The 15,353-nt window shown below is 70.7% G+C and overlaps 2 protein-coding genes across 3 annotated transcripts; both read right to left on the reverse strand.

Moving 5' to 3' along the window:
- Window positions 1–92: 92 nt before the first annotated feature.
- TBC1D25 (TBC1 domain family member 25) lies at window positions 93–7,134 on the reverse strand. 2 transcript variants are annotated; one of them, XM_082076533.1, is made up of 7 exons: window positions 6,774–7,133; window positions 6,390–6,499; window positions 6,119–6,270; window positions 4,830–4,951; window positions 4,312–4,509; window positions 3,138–3,864; window positions 93–3,047 (listed from the first exon to the last, which is right to left on the reverse strand). In XM_082076533.1, the coding sequence occupies exons 1-7, from the start codon at window positions 6,855–6,857 to the stop codon at window positions 1,291–1,293; spliced, it is 3,150 nt and encodes a 1,049-aa protein (XP_081932659.1). In that variant the 5' UTR covers window positions 6,858–7,133; the 3' UTR covers window positions 93–1,290. The 2 variants fall into 2 exon arrangements, with proteins under 2 accessions (XP_081932659.1, XP_081932658.1); XM_082076532.1 differs by having other exon boundaries at window positions 93–3,864; window positions 6,774–7,134.
- Window positions 7,135–7,249: 115 nt separating this feature from the next.
- On the reverse strand, window positions 7,250–15,335 carry GRIPAP1 (GRIP1 associated protein 1). The gene is made up of 19 exons (XM_082076534.1): window positions 15,306–15,335; window positions 15,149–15,175; window positions 14,787–14,894; window positions 13,819–13,951; window positions 13,653–13,744; window positions 13,274–13,309; window positions 12,990–13,021; window positions 12,856–12,903; window positions 12,698–12,785; window positions 11,646–11,741; window positions 11,102–11,194; window positions 10,154–10,240; window positions 9,967–10,023; window positions 9,778–9,877; window positions 9,444–9,553; window positions 8,684–8,818; window positions 8,487–8,580; window positions 7,574–7,701; window positions 7,250–7,502 (listed from the first exon to the last, which is right to left on the reverse strand). The coding sequence occupies exons 3-19, from the start codon at window positions 14,862–14,864 to the stop codon at window positions 7,428–7,430; spliced, it is 1,482 nt and encodes a 493-aa protein (XP_081932660.1). The 5' UTR covers window positions 14,865–14,894; window positions 15,149–15,175; window positions 15,306–15,335; the 3' UTR covers window positions 7,250–7,427.
- Window positions 15,336–15,353: the final 18 nt, after the last annotated feature.

The following is a 15,353-nucleotide window of genomic DNA, read 5'->3' on the forward strand; positions in this document are numbered from 1 at the left end:
CCCAGTCCACACTGGGAGCCCACAGCCCTTCCCAGTCCATACCGGGAGCCCACAGCCCTTCCCAGTCCACACTGGGAGACCGCACACAACCGTTCTGGGCGTCGGGTTTATTCACAACTTCGGCACCTGACAGATCCCCGGACGCCTGGGTCCTCCGGACGCCTGGGTCCCTCCCGGGGGTGGCAGGGGGGTGTCAATAAATAAGGAGGGGGATAAGAAGGCACCCAGGGTGGGGTGGTGGGGGCAGGAACTATTTTGTAGTGGTCCATACTGGCAGAACCCGTATGTGCATTAAGACACCAGTCGTGGTGCCCTACCGGTCTGTACTGGTCCGTACTGGTCCATACTGGGAGAACGCAAGGCCACGCAGGTGAAGAGATCCCGAGCAAGACGCTGTACCGGTCCGTACCGGTCCATACTGGTCCATACTGTGAGGACGCAAGGCCACGCAGGTGAAGAGCTCCCAGCTGGGCGGCTGTACTGGTCCATACTGGTCCATGCTGGGATGGCTGAAGGCCACGTCAACACAGCGATCCCAGCTGGGCGGCTGTACTGGTCCGTACTGGTCCGGTCAATGCACACGTGGGTCTCCTGGCTCTCCAGACCCTTCCCAGGCCATACTGGTCCATACTGGTCCATACTGGTCCGTACTGGTCAAGCCAAGGCAGCGTGGATCCCGGAGCTCCCGGTCGGGACGCGGTGCTGGTTCGTGCTGGTTTGTCCCGGGACGCCCGAGGTGACGAACGTCCCCTCGGAGGCGGCGCTGGGCTGGACCGGGACGCTCCGAGGCCGCACAGAACCCCAGGGGAGGCACTGGGCTGTACTGGCTCAGACTGGGGAGCTCAGGGCTTCCGGGGGCTCTACGGGGTCTCTGTGCTGCCCTATGGGTCCCCACGTTGTCCCATGTCCCCAAGGTGACCCAGGGTCCCCAAAGAGACCCTACAAGTCCCCATGTGATGGCCATGGGGTCCCCACGTTGTCCTATGGAGCCTCACAGTGGCTTTGGGGTCCCCAAAGAGACCCTACGGGTCCCCATGGGGTGTCCATGGGGTCCCCACGTCGACCTTGTGCTCCCCATCATGACCCAGGGGCCCCACGGAGTCCCCACGTCATCCCACAAGTCCCTGTGGGTTCCTACCACATCCCCCCGCGCCCCTGGGGTCCCACTGCGTCCCCGTGGGGTCCCTATGGGATCCCACCACATTCCTATGAAGTCCCACCACGCCCCTATGGGGTCCCACCGCATCCCTATGGGGTCCCACCAGGTCCCCACAGGGTCCCACCAGGTCCCTACGGGGTCCCACCGCCGCCGTGCCCCCCCGGGGCCCCTCCCCAGCCCTCGAGGTACCTGGCGAAGAGCCCCTTGGCGCGGTGCAGGACGCGCGGCAGCTGGTGCCGCCGCACCAGGCGGTCGAAGTGCATGGCCACCTCGTTGTAGTCGCCGGCGCGCGCCATGACGGCGTCGCGCTGCTCCAGCAGCATGGCCAGGCACAGGAACAGCAGGAAGGGGTTCCCCTGGCCCAGCTCGGCGGGCGGCGGCAGCGGCGCCCCGTCGTCCTCCAGCCCCAGCTCCTCCTCCTCCGAGGACGAGGAGCACGAGGACGAGGAGGAGGACGAGTCCTCCCAGGCCCACGTGCCGCCCCAGGGGTCCTGGGGGGCGTCGGGGCCCTCCCGGGGAGACGGGGGGGGGTCACCGACCCCTCTGGGGACATCTCCACCCTCCCTGGGGTCTCCGACCGCCTCCCGGGGGGAAACAGGGGTGTCCCCAAGCTCTTGGGGAACATCACCAACCCCTTTAGGGGCATCACCAACCTCTTTGGAGGCGTCACCAACCCCTTTCAAGGGTTCACCAACCTCTCTGATGGTGTCACTGACTCCTTTGAGGGTGTCACCAACTTCTCTTGGCGCCTTGGGGACCTCAATGACTTCTTTGCAGGCTTCAGTGACCTCTTTGGCGTCCTCGCTGGTCTCTCCGGGGTCTCCTCTCGCCTCTCTGGACACCTGGGGGTTCCCTCCGGCCCTCCTGGACACACCACGGTCACGTCCCGCCTTCTCCAGGGCGGCGGCACCTTCGTGCCCCTTCCTAGAGCTGCCGTGGCCTTGGCGAGTGTCCCCGGGGTCGCCACGGGCGCTGGGGTCCCTTCTGGCCTTCTTGGGGACGCCAGGGTCTCCACGAAGCCCCGTGTAGACACGGGATGGTTCACCCCTCTCCTCAAGAGCACCGGAACCTCCACGGACCATTTCGGGACCAGCACGGTCTGGCTCAACCTCCTTAGGCACAACGGGGTCTTCTCTGACGTCCTTGGGGCCACTGGGGTCTTGGCCACCGCTGTTGGAGACTTTGGGGTCCCCTTGGGTACCCCTGGGGACCTCGGCGCTGCCACCGGCGTTCCGGGGGACCTCGGGACCCTCTTGGTCGTTCCAGGGGCTGTCGGGACGAGGTGGGATACCCCCAAAGACCTCGGGCTGCTCGCTGTCACCCCAAGAGCTCGTGAAGCCACCGGGAACGTCCCTGGAGCTCTCGGGACCCTCTCGGATGGCGCTCAAGCCCTTTGGCTTCTCCTGGTTGTCACCAAAGCCGGTGGGACCCTCTGGGACGCCCGTGGAGGCTTTGGAGGCACCTTGGATGTCGCTGGAGCTCTTCAATTTCTCCTGGTCGTCACCAAAGCTGCCGAGAACCTCTGGGACACCCACAGAGCCTTTGGAACCACCTTGGATGTCGCTGGAGCTCCTGGGACCCTCCTGCGTATCACAGGAGCTCTTTGCCTTCTGCTGACGGTCGCCGAAGCTGGTGGGAAGCTCCGGGATGTCCACAGACCCTTTGGAACCACCTCGGGTGTCCCTGGAGCTTTTAGGCTTCTCCGGGTTGTCACCGAAGCTGGTGGGAGATCTGGAACCGCCTTGGATGTCACTAGAGCCCTTTGGCTTCTCCGGGTTGTCACCGAAGCTGGTGGGAGATCTGGAACCGCCTTGGATGTCACTAGAGCCCTTTGGCTTCTCCGGGTTGTCACCGAAGCTGGTGGGATCCTCCGGAACACCCGTGGGACCTTTGGAAGCACTCTGGATGTCGCTGGAGCTCCCGGGCCCCCCCGGGACGTCCCCACCTCGGCCGCCGGCCGCCCCGGCGCGGTCCTCACCCTCCTGCCGGCGCCGGCGCCGCGGTGGCCGCGGCCGCATCCCCCTGCGCTCCTGCAGCGCCCGGTGCGCGCGCAGCGGCGCCCCCAGCAGCGGGACGCCGCGCTCGGGGGGCGGCGGGGCGGGGGGCAGCGAGCTCCAGGTGACCTCCAGCACGCGCAGCGCGTCCTCGAAGGCGAACTCGCGCTTGAGCTCCAGCAGCAGCCAGCGGTAGCAGAACAGCAGGTCGTGGGCGCCGCGCGCCGCCAGGAAGGCCCAGAAGGGCGGGTCGGCGCGGCGGAGCAGCCGGCGCAGGTGGGCGAAGGCGCGGGCCAGCCCGCGGCCGCCGGGGCGGAAGCGCGGCGCCAGCCGGCGCATGAGGGCGCAGAAGCAGAGGAACGCCTGCGCCTCGTCGTCCAGCACGGCCAGCAGCGGCGCCGCCACGTCCGACATGCCCTGGCAGTACGAGAGGCGCGGGTGGCCCAGCGCGAAGGTGGTGAGCAGCGCCTGCAGCGCCGCCAGGTGCGGGTGCCCGTCCTCGGGGCCGCCGAAGTAGGGGTGCCCGCGGTCGGTGCGCACCACGTCCTTGCGCACGGCGGCGGCCACCAGCGCCAGCTCGGCCGGGGCGGCGCGCGCGGCCAGCGCCGCCTTCAGCGCCGCGTACTCGGCGGCCTTGAGGCGCAGGTGGGACAGGCGCTCCTGGCCCGACAGCCCCGCCGGGAACACGTTCAGCAGGTACCGCCACACCACCTGCGCGGACAGAAACGGGGTGCGGGAACGGGCGAGATCGGGGGGCGGCAAACGGGGTCGGGGGGAAAACACGTGGGTCAGGAACCGCCAGCAGGTACGGCGCGGGGGTACAAACGGGGTCAGGGGGGAAAACACGTGGGTCAGGAACCGCCAGCAGGTACGGCGCGGGGGTACAAACGGGCAGGGAAAGGCAAACACGGGCCAGGGACACCCCGCAGGAACCTGGGGACACCAAGGGGGTCAGGGGGACACCGGGGCGGTCAGGGGACGTGAGGGGGCTCGGGGGGACAGGAGGATTCAGGGGGACACTGGGGGATCCAGGGGGACACCGGGGGGATCCCGGGGCGCACCGGGGGGATCCAGGGGGACACCGGGGGGATCCCAGGGCGCACCGGGGGGATCCAGGGGCGCACCGGGGGGATCCAGGGGCGCACCGGGGGGTCTCACCTTGCGCAGGCCGGGCTCCACGCCGCCGTGGTAGACGTGCAGGCGCAGGTCGTGGGGCCGCAGCAGCCGCCCGCCGGGGCCCAGGTACGTGCGCAGGTCGGCGTCGCTCAGCGGGGCGCAGGGGGGCGGCGGGGGGGACGGGGGGGCGCCCTCGGGCCAGGACAGGGCGGCCTGCGCCCGCGCCAGCGTCCGGCCCACCTGCGGGACAGGCGGCGCTGGGGGGACTGGCAGCCTTGGGAGGGAGCCAACCGTCGCTAAACGCAAATGGGAGCACTGGGAGGGGCCTGGGGATCACCAGTGGAACACTGGGAGCCACTGGGAGGCCATGACAGGCCGGTGGGAAGGCACTGGGAAAGGACTGGGAGCACTGGGAAAGAATTTAGGAGCAGCTGGACACATAAAAGGGGGCTGAGAGAGCACTAGGAAGCAACTGAAAGGGCCAAGGGAACAAGAGAGAACTTGTGAGGTCCCCACGCGCCCCCAGACACCCCGAACCCCCAGATCCCCACGTCCCCGACCTGTGCCAGCAGGGCCTGCGTGAAGGGCAGCGCGGCCGCCAGGAGCGAGCGGCGCTCGGGGAGCGGCTCGGCCGCCGCCACCTCCCGCGGGCTGATGATGTCCCAGTCCTCCAGCAGCGGGCCTGCGGGAGCCGGACGCCTGGGTCCCTGCACGGGCACCGCGGCCCCCGCGCCCGCTGGCACCTGCGGCCCCCTCACCCCCTCCGGACCCCCCTCCTGACCCCCAGACACCATGTCCCCCTCCGGACCCCCCTCCTGACCCCCAGACACCATGTCCTGCTCGCCCCCTCCTGAACCCCCAGACACCGTGTCCCCCTCCTGAACCCCCAGACACCATGTCCCCCTCCTGACCCCCAGACACCATGTCCTGCTCGCCCCCTCCTGACCCCCAGACACCATGTCCCCCTCCTGACCCCCAGACACCATGTCCCCCTGTGACCCCCCTCCTGACCCCCAGACACCATGTCCTGCTCGCCCCCTCCTGACCCCCAGACACCATGTCCCCCTCCTGACCCCCAGACACCATGTCCCCCTCCTGACCCCCAGACACCATGTCCTGCTCGCCCCCTCCTGACCCCCAGACACCATGTCCCCCTGTGACCCCCCTCCTGACCCCCAGACACCATGTCCTGCTCGCCCCCTCCTGACCCCCAGACACCATGTCCCCCTCCTGACCCCCAGACACCATGTCCCCCTCCAGACCCCCAGACACCATGTCCCCCTCACCCCTCCTGACCCCCAGACACCATGTCCCCCTCCTGACCCCCAGACACCATGTCCTGCTCGCCCCCTCCTGACCCCCAGACACCATGTCCCCCTCCAGACCCCCCTCCAGACCCCCAGACACCATGTCCCCCTCCAGACCCCCCTCCTGAACCCCCAGACACCATGTCCTGCTCGCCCCCTCCTGACCCCCAGACACCATGTCCTGCTCGCCCCCTCCTGAACCCCCAGACACCATGTCCCCCTCCTGACCCCCAGACACCATGTCCTGCTCGCCCCCTCCTGAACCCCCAGACACCATGTCCCCCTCCTGACCCCCCTCCTGAACCCCCAGACACCATGTCCCTCTCCTGACCCCCAGACACCGTGTCCCCCTCCTGACCCCCCTCCTGACCCCCAGACACCATGTCCCCCTCACCCCTCCTGACCCCCAGACACCGTGTCCCCCTCCTGACCCCCCTCCTGACCCCCGGACACCGTGTCCCCCTCACCCCTCCTGACCCCCCCACACCAGGTGCCCTCCTGTCCCCGCCCAGGACAGCGCACACGCCGCGTTTCCCGCTCACTCTCGGCCGGGGGCCGCACGTCCAGGCGCAGGCGCAGGGTGGGCCGCGCGCAGGTGAAGGCGCTCGCCAGGTCCCCATCGCTCAGCAGCGGCACGAACGTCTCCTGGCCCTGCGGGTCGCGGGCGGCAAAGCTGATGGAGAAGCTTTTCTTCCTGAGGGGAGGCCGGGGGTCAGCTGGGTGACGGACCCCGGGGGGAGCGGGGTCAGCTGGTGACGGGGCCCCGGGATCAGCTCGGTGACGGCCCCCGGGGGGCGGAGGGGCCCGGCTCACCCCTGCAGGTCGAAGGCGCGGGCCAGGATGTGCTGCAGCACGTCCAGAGACGTGATCTGCGGGTCCACGGCGAACGAGCGGAACTCGGGCGGCAGCGGCCCCTCGCTCTTCTGCGGGACGGGCGGAGCGGTCGGGAGCGCGGGACACCGCCCGGCCCCTCACACCGGCCAACATGGCGGCCGGTCCCGGCGGCACGACCCCAGCTCAGCGCCGCTGATTGGCCGCCGCTGCTCACGTGACGCGTTCGGCGGGAAAGGCTCCCTCCCAACACACCCGCCCCCCCCGGCTCCCCGAGGCAACGCCCCCCCGAGACCCAGAGCTCCGCCCCCCACGCGCGCTCCGCCCCCTCCACGATGCCCCGCCCCCTCGGTCCCGCCCCCTTACCTTGACGCGCACGCGCACCACTTCGCACTCCTCCTCCAGCCCGGCCCCGCCCCCCGCGCAGACCCCGCCTCCCGCGGCCTCCATGGCAACGACGGGGCGGGGTGGGCTCCGCGCAGGCGCAGAAAAGGCACCGGCGGGGCTGGGGTTGGGGGGGGGAGGGCTCGCGCCGCTGCCGCCCCCCGACCGAGTAGAAGATGGGGGGAGGTGTTACGTCACCGTGTTGACGTCACGCCGCGCGCCCGTCGGTTGAATGCGGGGGGGGCCAGCGCGGAGAAGTCGGAGCGGCGGCAGCGCCGTGATCGTCCCCCGTAGTCCTACGGCAGCGGTTGCGGCAACAACATCCGGGTCAACGGACGGAAGTGACGTCACTCCGGCGGGGCGGTGACTGCCGCGAGGGGCGGGCGGGGAGGCGCGGGCAGCGCGGGCCGCCGTGACGTCATCGCACCCCCCCCGTAGAATAAATGACGCAATCGGCAGCTGTTCACAGCACGTTTATTGACGGGACGGGAAACCGCAATGGGGGGGCACATGCGGGGCCCCCCTTAAAGGGGCAACATCCCCTCAAAGCAGCGACGCCCCCACCGGCCGGCGGGGGGGAAGAGGCGGGGCGGGGAGCAGCGGGGGGCGGAGCCGCACAGAGCGAGGCCCCGCCCCTCAGGGGGGCCCGGGGGGCGGGGCCTCCCGCTCCTTGCTGAGCCGGGCCAGCTCCTGAGTCAGCGCCTCCAGGTCCTGGGGGCGGAGACACGGGGTGAGGCCACACCCCCTGGGCGAGGCCACGCCCCCCGCCCCGCCCCACACACCTGTCCCAGGTGCAGGTTCTTGGTCAGCTGCTCCTCCAGCATGTTCTGCAGCTTCTTGTTCATCTCCCGCAGCCCCTCGTCGCCCGGCCCCCCGCCCCGCCGGGGGAGCCCGGGGGGGCCCGCGGCCTCTGGGAGACGCAGGGTCAGCAGGAGCTTGGGGGGCGTTGAGGGGGCAGAGAGGGGCGCAGGGGTTTGGGGGGGCACGGACAGGTAGGGGAGGACACGGGGGGTGTTGGAGGCGCGGGGGGTCTGGGGCTCCCGGGGGGTGTTTTGGGGGTCCCGGGGGGTGTTTTAGGGCTCCAGGGGGTGTTGGGGGGTCCCGGGAGCTGTTTTGGGGCTCCAGGGGGGTGTTGGGGGTCCCGGGGGGTGTTTTGGGGCTCCCGGGGGGTGTTGGGGTCCCGGGAGGTGTTTTGGGGCTCTCGGGGGGTGTTGGGGGGTCCCGGGAGCTGTTTTGGGGCTCCAGGGGGTGTTGGGGGTCCCGGGAGCTGTTTTGGGGCTCCCGGGGGGTGTTGGGGGTCCCGGGAGCTGATTTGGGGCTCCCGGGGGGTGTTGGGGTCCTGGGAGCTGTTTTGGGGCTCACGGGGGGTGTTGGGGGTCCCGGGAGCTGTTTTGGGGCTCCCGGGGGGTGTTGGGGTCCCGGGAGCTGATTTGGGGCTCCCGGGGGGCGTTGGGGTCCCGGGAGCTGTTTTGGGGCTCCCGGGGGGTGTTGGGGTCCCAGGAGCTGATTTGGGGCTCCAGGGGGTGTTTTGGGGCTCCAGGGGGTGTTGGGGTCCCGGGAGCTGTTTTGGGGCTCCAGGGGGTGTTGGGGTCCCGGGAGCTGTTTTGGGGCTCCCGGGGGGTGTTTTGGGGCTCCCAGGGGGTGTTTTGGGGCTCCAGGGGGTGTTGGGGTCCCGGGAGCTGTTTTGGGGCTCACCCAGGCGGCTGTCGCGCACGAAGCTCTGGATGATGGCGCTCTTGCGGCACAGGTCCTCGGCCATGGACGCGCTGCTCACCTCCAGGTGACGCACCTGGGGGGCACAGGGACGGCAGTGGCACCCCCGACCCCCCGGTGTCCCCCCAGCCCCCGGGTGTCCCCCCGACCCCCCGGTGTCCCCCCAGCCCCCGCGGTACCTTCTCCTCCAGCAGCCACCGCTCCTGCTGACTCTGCGCCAGGCGCTGGAACAGCTCGGCCACCTCGGCGGGGGACAGGCCCCCCCCCGCGGGGACCCCCCCGCCGCTGCCCCCCCCAGGGCTGCCCGAGCCGGACTGGGGGGCGGGGGAGAGGATCAGGCCACGCCCCCTGGCTGCAGCCACGCCCACAACACAGCACCATCCCCCATCTCCTCCCCCAATGGGGAAGCGCCAGCATGGCCACACCCACCTCTAGCCCCACCCACCATGGTCACACCCACCTCTAGCCCCACCCACCCTGGCCACAGCCACCTCTAGCCCCCCCCACCGTGGTCACACCCCCATCTAGCCCCACCCACCGTGGTCACACCCCCATCTAGCCCCACCCACCGTGGTCACACCCCCATCTAGCCCCACCCACCATGGCCACACTCCCATCTAACCCCACCCACCATAGTCACACCCCCACCTAGCCCTGCCCACCATGGTCACACCCCCATCTAACCCCACCCACCGTGGCCACACCCCCACCTAGCCCTTCCCACCATGTTCACACCCCCATCTAACCCCGCCCACTGTGACCACACCCCATCTAGCCTTTCCCACCCTGGCCACACCCCCTCTAGCCCCACCCAGCCTGGCCACACCCACTTCCGGCCCCACCCAACCTTCAAGCAACACCCCCTCAAAGCCACACCCTGCCCCAGGCTGTAGCCCCACCCCCACCACAGCCCCACCCACTGCTTCAGGCCCCACCCACCTTGGTGCTGCCGGGGGCGGAGCTGTCGCGGCCCAGCGAGGACAAGCTGCTGCTGTCACCCCCCGGGCCCCGCCCCGGGGACCCCGTGTCCAGCCCCAGCTCCTCCAGCCCTAGGGGGCAAACGGGGGACCCAGGCGTCCGGGGGGGGACCCAGGCGTCCGGGGGGGGACCCACCTCTCCAAACACCCCCTGCTCTGGCTGCTGGGGGGAAGAGCCTCCCAGCAGAGCAACCCCCCAGCCCCCATTTCCCCCCCGTGACGCCCCCAGCCCCGATTCCCCCCCCCAGACTCCCTATGCCCCCCCAGGTGCCCCCCCCCAGGCCCCCGTTTCTGACCGGCGCGGGGGCGGGGCGACGCCAGCAGCTCCTGCAGCCGCTCCTGCAGCCGGTCCCCCCGGCGCCGCTCCAGCTGCAGCTGCCGCTTCAGGTCCTTCAGCTGGGGGGGCACAGGGGGCGGGGACACGGGGGGGTCAGGCGCACGGACGGGGCGGTGACCCCCGGCTGCCCCCCCGCGGCCCCGCTCACCGCGGCGCTGCCCTTCTTCTCCAGGATGCGCTGCCCGTCGCGCACGTCCCGCAGCTCCTGGGGGGCACAGGCGGTTCGGGCGGTTTGGGACAATCTGGGGGTGCTGGGGGGAATCTGGGGGGTTCCAAGGGAGCAGGGAGAACTTGGGAATGGGATTTGGGGGTCCCGGGGGCGATTCTGGGGGTACCTGTCGCAGCGCCCGCCCCTCGTTCTCCTGCAGCTCCCGCTGCCGTTCGGCGGCCCCCAGCGCGTCCTGGAGCTCGGTGACCCGGCCCTGCGGACGGGGGGGTCACAGCGGCCCCGGGACACCCCGGGGGGGTCACACCGGCCCCGGGACACCCCGGGGGTCACACCGGCCCCCGGACACCCCAGGGGTCACACCGGCCCCGGGACACCCCAGGGGGGTCACACCGGCCCCGGGACACCCCAGGGGGGTCACACCGGCCCCCGGACACCCCAGGGGTCACACCGGCCCCGGGACACCCCGGGGGGGTCACACCGGCCCCCGGACACCCGGGGGGGTCACACCGGCCCCCGGACACCCCGGGGGGGTCACACCGGCCCCGGGACACCTGGGGGGGTCACACCGGCCCCGGGACACCCGGGGGGGTCACACCGGCCCCGGGACACCTGGGGGGGTCACACCGGCCCCGGGACACCCGGGGGGGTCACACCGGCCCCAGGACACCCCGGGGGTCACACCGGCCCCCGGACACCCCGGGGGTCACACCGGCCCCAGGACACCCCAGGGGTCACACCGGCCCCAGGACACCCCGGGGGGGGTCACACCGCCCCAGGACACCCCGGGGGGGTCACACCGGCCCCGGGACACCCCAGGGGTCACACCGGCCCCCGGACACCCCAGGGGTCACACCGGCCCAGGGGTCACACCGGCCCCCGGACACCCCAGGGGTCACACCGGCCCAGGGGTCACACCGGCCCCCGGACACCCCAGGGGTCACACCGGCCCAGGGGTCACACCGGCCCCGGGACACCCGGGGGGGTCACACCGGCCCCCGGACACCCCAGGGGGGTCACACCGGCCCCGGGACACCCGGGGGGGGTCACACCGGCCCCGGGACACCCCGGGGGGTCCCAGGGGCCCCACAGATGCCCATGGGGGGTGGGGTCCGACCTGCGCCCGCTGCCGCTCCCGCTCGCTGGCCCCTCGCGCCTCCTCGGCCTCCGCCAGGCGCCGCCGCAGCCCCTCGCGCTCCCCCAAGCACGCCTGGGGGGGACGGGGAGGGGCAGCCCCAAAAACGCCACGGGGAGCCCCCCGGACACCCCCAAACCCCCTGGAGCCACCCAGAACACCCCCAAATGCCCTGGAACCCCCGTCCCCCAAACCCCTGGAATCCCCCCAGTTCTCCAAAATCCCCCCAAACCCCTTGGGGCCCCTTGAACGCCAAAAACCCCCAAGATGGTCCACGGAGCCCCAAGCCCCCCAAAGATTAACCCTAAAGTGGGTTCTCAAACCCCCACCCAGAATGGAGCTGCTACCCCCCAAATCCCTGGGACCCCAAAGCCCCCCGAGAATGCATTCAGGAGTGCCACGGGGACCCCCAAAACCCCCTGGAATTGAACCAGGGGCAAATCAGGGACCCCAAAGCCCCCAGGGGACCCCAAAGCCCCCCAGGGATGGACCCAGGAGCCCCCCAGCCGCGCCGGGACCCCCGAACCTGCAGCTGGGTGTCGAGGGCCTCGCGCTGCTCCTGCGCCTCCCGCAGCTCCCGGCCCAGGCTCCCGCGCAGCGCCCGCTCCGCCTGCCACACACCCTATAGCGCCTACAGATCCCCGCGGCCGGCCCGCAGGGTTCTATAGGGGCGGGGTTCTGCAGGGGCGGGGTTCTATAGGGGCGGGGTTCTATACGGGCGGGGTTCTACAGGGGCGGGGTTCTACAGGGGCGGGGTTCTACAGGGGCGGGGTTCTGCAGGGGCGGGGTTCTGCAGGGGCGGGGTTCTACAGGGGCGGGGTTCTGCAGGGGCGGGGTTCTGCAGGGGCGGGGTTCTGCAGGGGCGGGGTTCTGCAGGGGCGGGGTTCTACAGGGGCGGGGTTCTACAGGGGCGGGGTTCTACAGGGGCGGGGTTCTATAGGGGCGGGGTTCTATAGGAGCGGGGTTCTATAGGGGCGGGGTTCTATAGGAGCGGGGTTCTACAGGAGCGGGGTTCTACAGGAGCGGGGTTCTATAGGAGCGGGGTTCTATAGGGGCGGGGTTCTATAGGACAGGAGCAGGGTTCTATAGGAGCCGGGTTCTACAGGAGCCGGGTTCTACAGGGGCGGGGTTCTACAGGGGCAGGGTTCTATAGGAGCGGGGTTCTATAGGAGCAGGTTCTACAGGAGCAGGTTCTATAGGAGCCGGGTTCTACAGGAGCGGGGTTCTACAGGGGCGGGGTTCTATAGGAGCAGGGTTCTACAGGAGCAGGTTCTACAGGAGCGGGGTTCTACAGGAGCAGGTTCTACAGGAGCGGGGTTCTACAGGAGCAGGGTTCTACAGGAGCGGGGTTCTACAGGAGCGGGGTTCTACAGGAGCGGGGTTCTACAGGAGCGCGGTTCTACAGGAGCAGGTTCTATAGGAGCAGGGTTCTACAGGAACAGGTTCTATAGGAGCAGGTGGCGCTGCCGCGGCCGTGTGGGCGCGCACAGACCCCCCGGCACCGCTCAACCCAAACCCGCCGCGCGCCCGCGCACATACAGATCCTATAGGAGCCCATAGGACCCGTGGCCCCCCCACCTCGGCCGCCGCCTCCAGCTCCTGCTGCAGCCGCCGGTTCTGCGCCCGCAGCCCCCGCAGCTCCCGCTCCCGCGACTCCGCCTCGCTCCTGCGGGGACCCAGGCGTCCGGGCGGGTCCGGGGGGGCGGGGGGACCCCCAGACCCCCCCCGGCACCCACCGCGTGTCCTGCAGCAGCGTCTCCTTCTCCGCCTGCAGCTGCAGAAAACTGGGGGAAACGGCAAAACCGGGTGAAAACCCTCGAGAAGCTCCAAGGGAACCCCAGAACGTGTCCGTCTGTCCCCGGGGTCTCACCTCTCCTGCTTCTGCCGCAGCTGCTCCGTCAGCTGGGGGCACAAAGTGGGGATTGGGGGGACACACAGACCCCCCGAACCCCTCCCGGAGCCCAGAACCCCCCTGGACCCCCCAAATCCCACTGGGACCCCCCAGCACCCCCAAACTCCCCCGGGTGCCCCAGGAGCCCCGATTCCCCCCAAATCACCCCCCGGATCCCAACCCTCCCCATGGGACCCTCCCCCAGACCCCCAAGTCCTCCGCAGGGCCCCCCAAATCTGCACCCCCCCCCACCCCGCTCTTACCTCGGCCACCTCGGTCTGCAGCCGCATCAGCTCCGCCTGCAAGAGACCCCGAGACACCCCGGCCCTATAGATCACCTATGGATCCTCCCAACTCTATAGATCACCTGTAGCTCCTTCCAGCCCTACAGGTCACCCACAGACCCCCCCAGCCCTATAGATCACCTATGGATCCTCCCAACTCTATAGATCACCTGTAGCTCCTCCCAGCCCTACAGGTCACCCATGGACCCCCCCAGCCCCAGAGATGACCCCCCAACCGTCCCCAACCCCCCCACGTGCCCCCAAACCCTCCACAGACCCCCAGCCCCATTCACTCCCTTCCCACCCCCCTGTATGTCTCCCCAAACAACCCATGAACCCCCCGCCCACCCCCCCATACCTGAGCATCGAGGGCCGGGGGTTCCCCGGGGGGGGCGTCACCCTCGGCCCCCCCCTCTGGCGGCTGCAGCTCCTGGGGGGGCTCTGGGGGGGCTGGGGGTGGCGGGTGAGACACACAGCACCCCCAGAACCCCCCAGACCCCCGACCCCGCCCGGTGCCCCCTCACCGTCCGTCGGGGCCGGGGGGGCCCCGTCCTGGGGGGGCTCCGCAGCGGCCGGGGGGGCGCTGGGCGATCCCGGGGGCTCCCCCCCCCGCAGGCGCCGGTTCTCCTGCTCCAGCCCCTCGATCTGCGCACACAGCTGGGACCCCCCCCCGTTAACACACGGACACCTCGGGGACCCCCCCCGTTAACACACGGAAACCTCAGGGACCCCCCCCCGTTAACACACGGACACCTCGGGGACCCCCTGAACGGGGGTGACACTGGGGGTGACACTGGGGACCCCCAGGGACCTTCTGTGCCCCCCCCAGGGACCCTGGGGGGCTCAGGGTGGCTGTGGGGACCCCGGGCTGGCTGGAGGACGCAGGGGGGGCTGTTGGGGGCTCCGCGGGGTTTGAGGACATGGGGCAGTTTTAGGGTCCCTGGGGGGATTTTGGGGTCCCCGGGGGGTTGTTGGGGTCCCTGGGGGGTTGTTGGGGTCCCCGGGGGGATTTTGGGGTCCCCGGGGGGTTCTGGGGTCCCCGGGGGGTTGTTGGGTTCCTGGGGGGATTTTGGGGTCCCTGGGGGGTCCTGGGGTCCCCGGGGGGATGTTGGGGTCCCCGGGGGGTTCTGGGGTCCCTGAGGGGTTGTTGGGTCCCCGGGGGGAGTTTTGGGGTCCCCGAGGGGTTGTTGGGTCCCTGGGGGGTTGTTGGGGTCCCCGGGGGGTTGTTGGGTTCCTGGGGGGATTGTGGGGTCCCCGAGGGGTCCTGGGGTCCCCGGGGGGATGTTGGGGTCCCCGAGGGGTTGTTGGGTCCCCGGGGGGTTGTTGGGTCCCCGGGGGGATTGTGGGGTCCCTGGGGGGTTGTTGGGGTCCCCGGGGGGTTGTTGGGGTCCTGGGGGGATTGTGGGGTCCCCGGGGGGATGTTGGGGTCCCCGGGGGGTTCTGGGGTCCCCGGGGGAGTTTTGGGGCCCCCGGGGGCAGTTGTGGGGCCCACCTTGGCCAGCTCGCGCAGCAGGGTGCTGTTCTGCAGCCGGAAATCGTCCTCCTGGCTCTGCAGCTTCCCCTGCAGCATCCGCGTCTCCCCCAGCAGCGCCTCCACCTCCTGGGGCGGCGCGACCCCGTGAGACCCCGTGAGACCCCGTGAGACCCCCGACACCCCCCAACACCCCCCGGACACACACACCCCACAACTCACCCACAATGTCCCAAAGTGTCCTGGGGGCCCCCGACACCCCCCGGACACACAGACCCCAAATTCACCCAAAGTGTCCTGGGACCCCCAGCCCCCCCGGACCCCAAAGACCCCCCAGCACCCCCAGAACCCACCAAGACCCCCCGGGCCCCCCCAGCACCCACCTGCGCCTTCTTGCTCTTGCTGAGCGCCTGCAAAAGAAACGGGGGGGGGGGGGGGGGGGCACAGTGGGGTCAGAGGTCACAGCAGGTCAGAGGTCACCGTGGGGCCAGAGGTCACAGCGGGGTCAGGTCAGGGGTCACGGCAGGACCCCCCCCTCACCTTGTTGGCCTTGGCCAAGTCCCTGTCCAGCGCCTGTGACCCAGCTGG

Source organism: Streptopelia decaocto (genome assembly GCF_964273445.1).
Source record: "Streptopelia decaocto genome assembly, contig: HAP1_SCAFFOLD_980, whole genome shotgun sequence".
Classification (NCBI taxonomy): Eukaryota; Metazoa; Chordata; class Aves; order Columbiformes; family Columbidae; genus Streptopelia; species Streptopelia decaocto.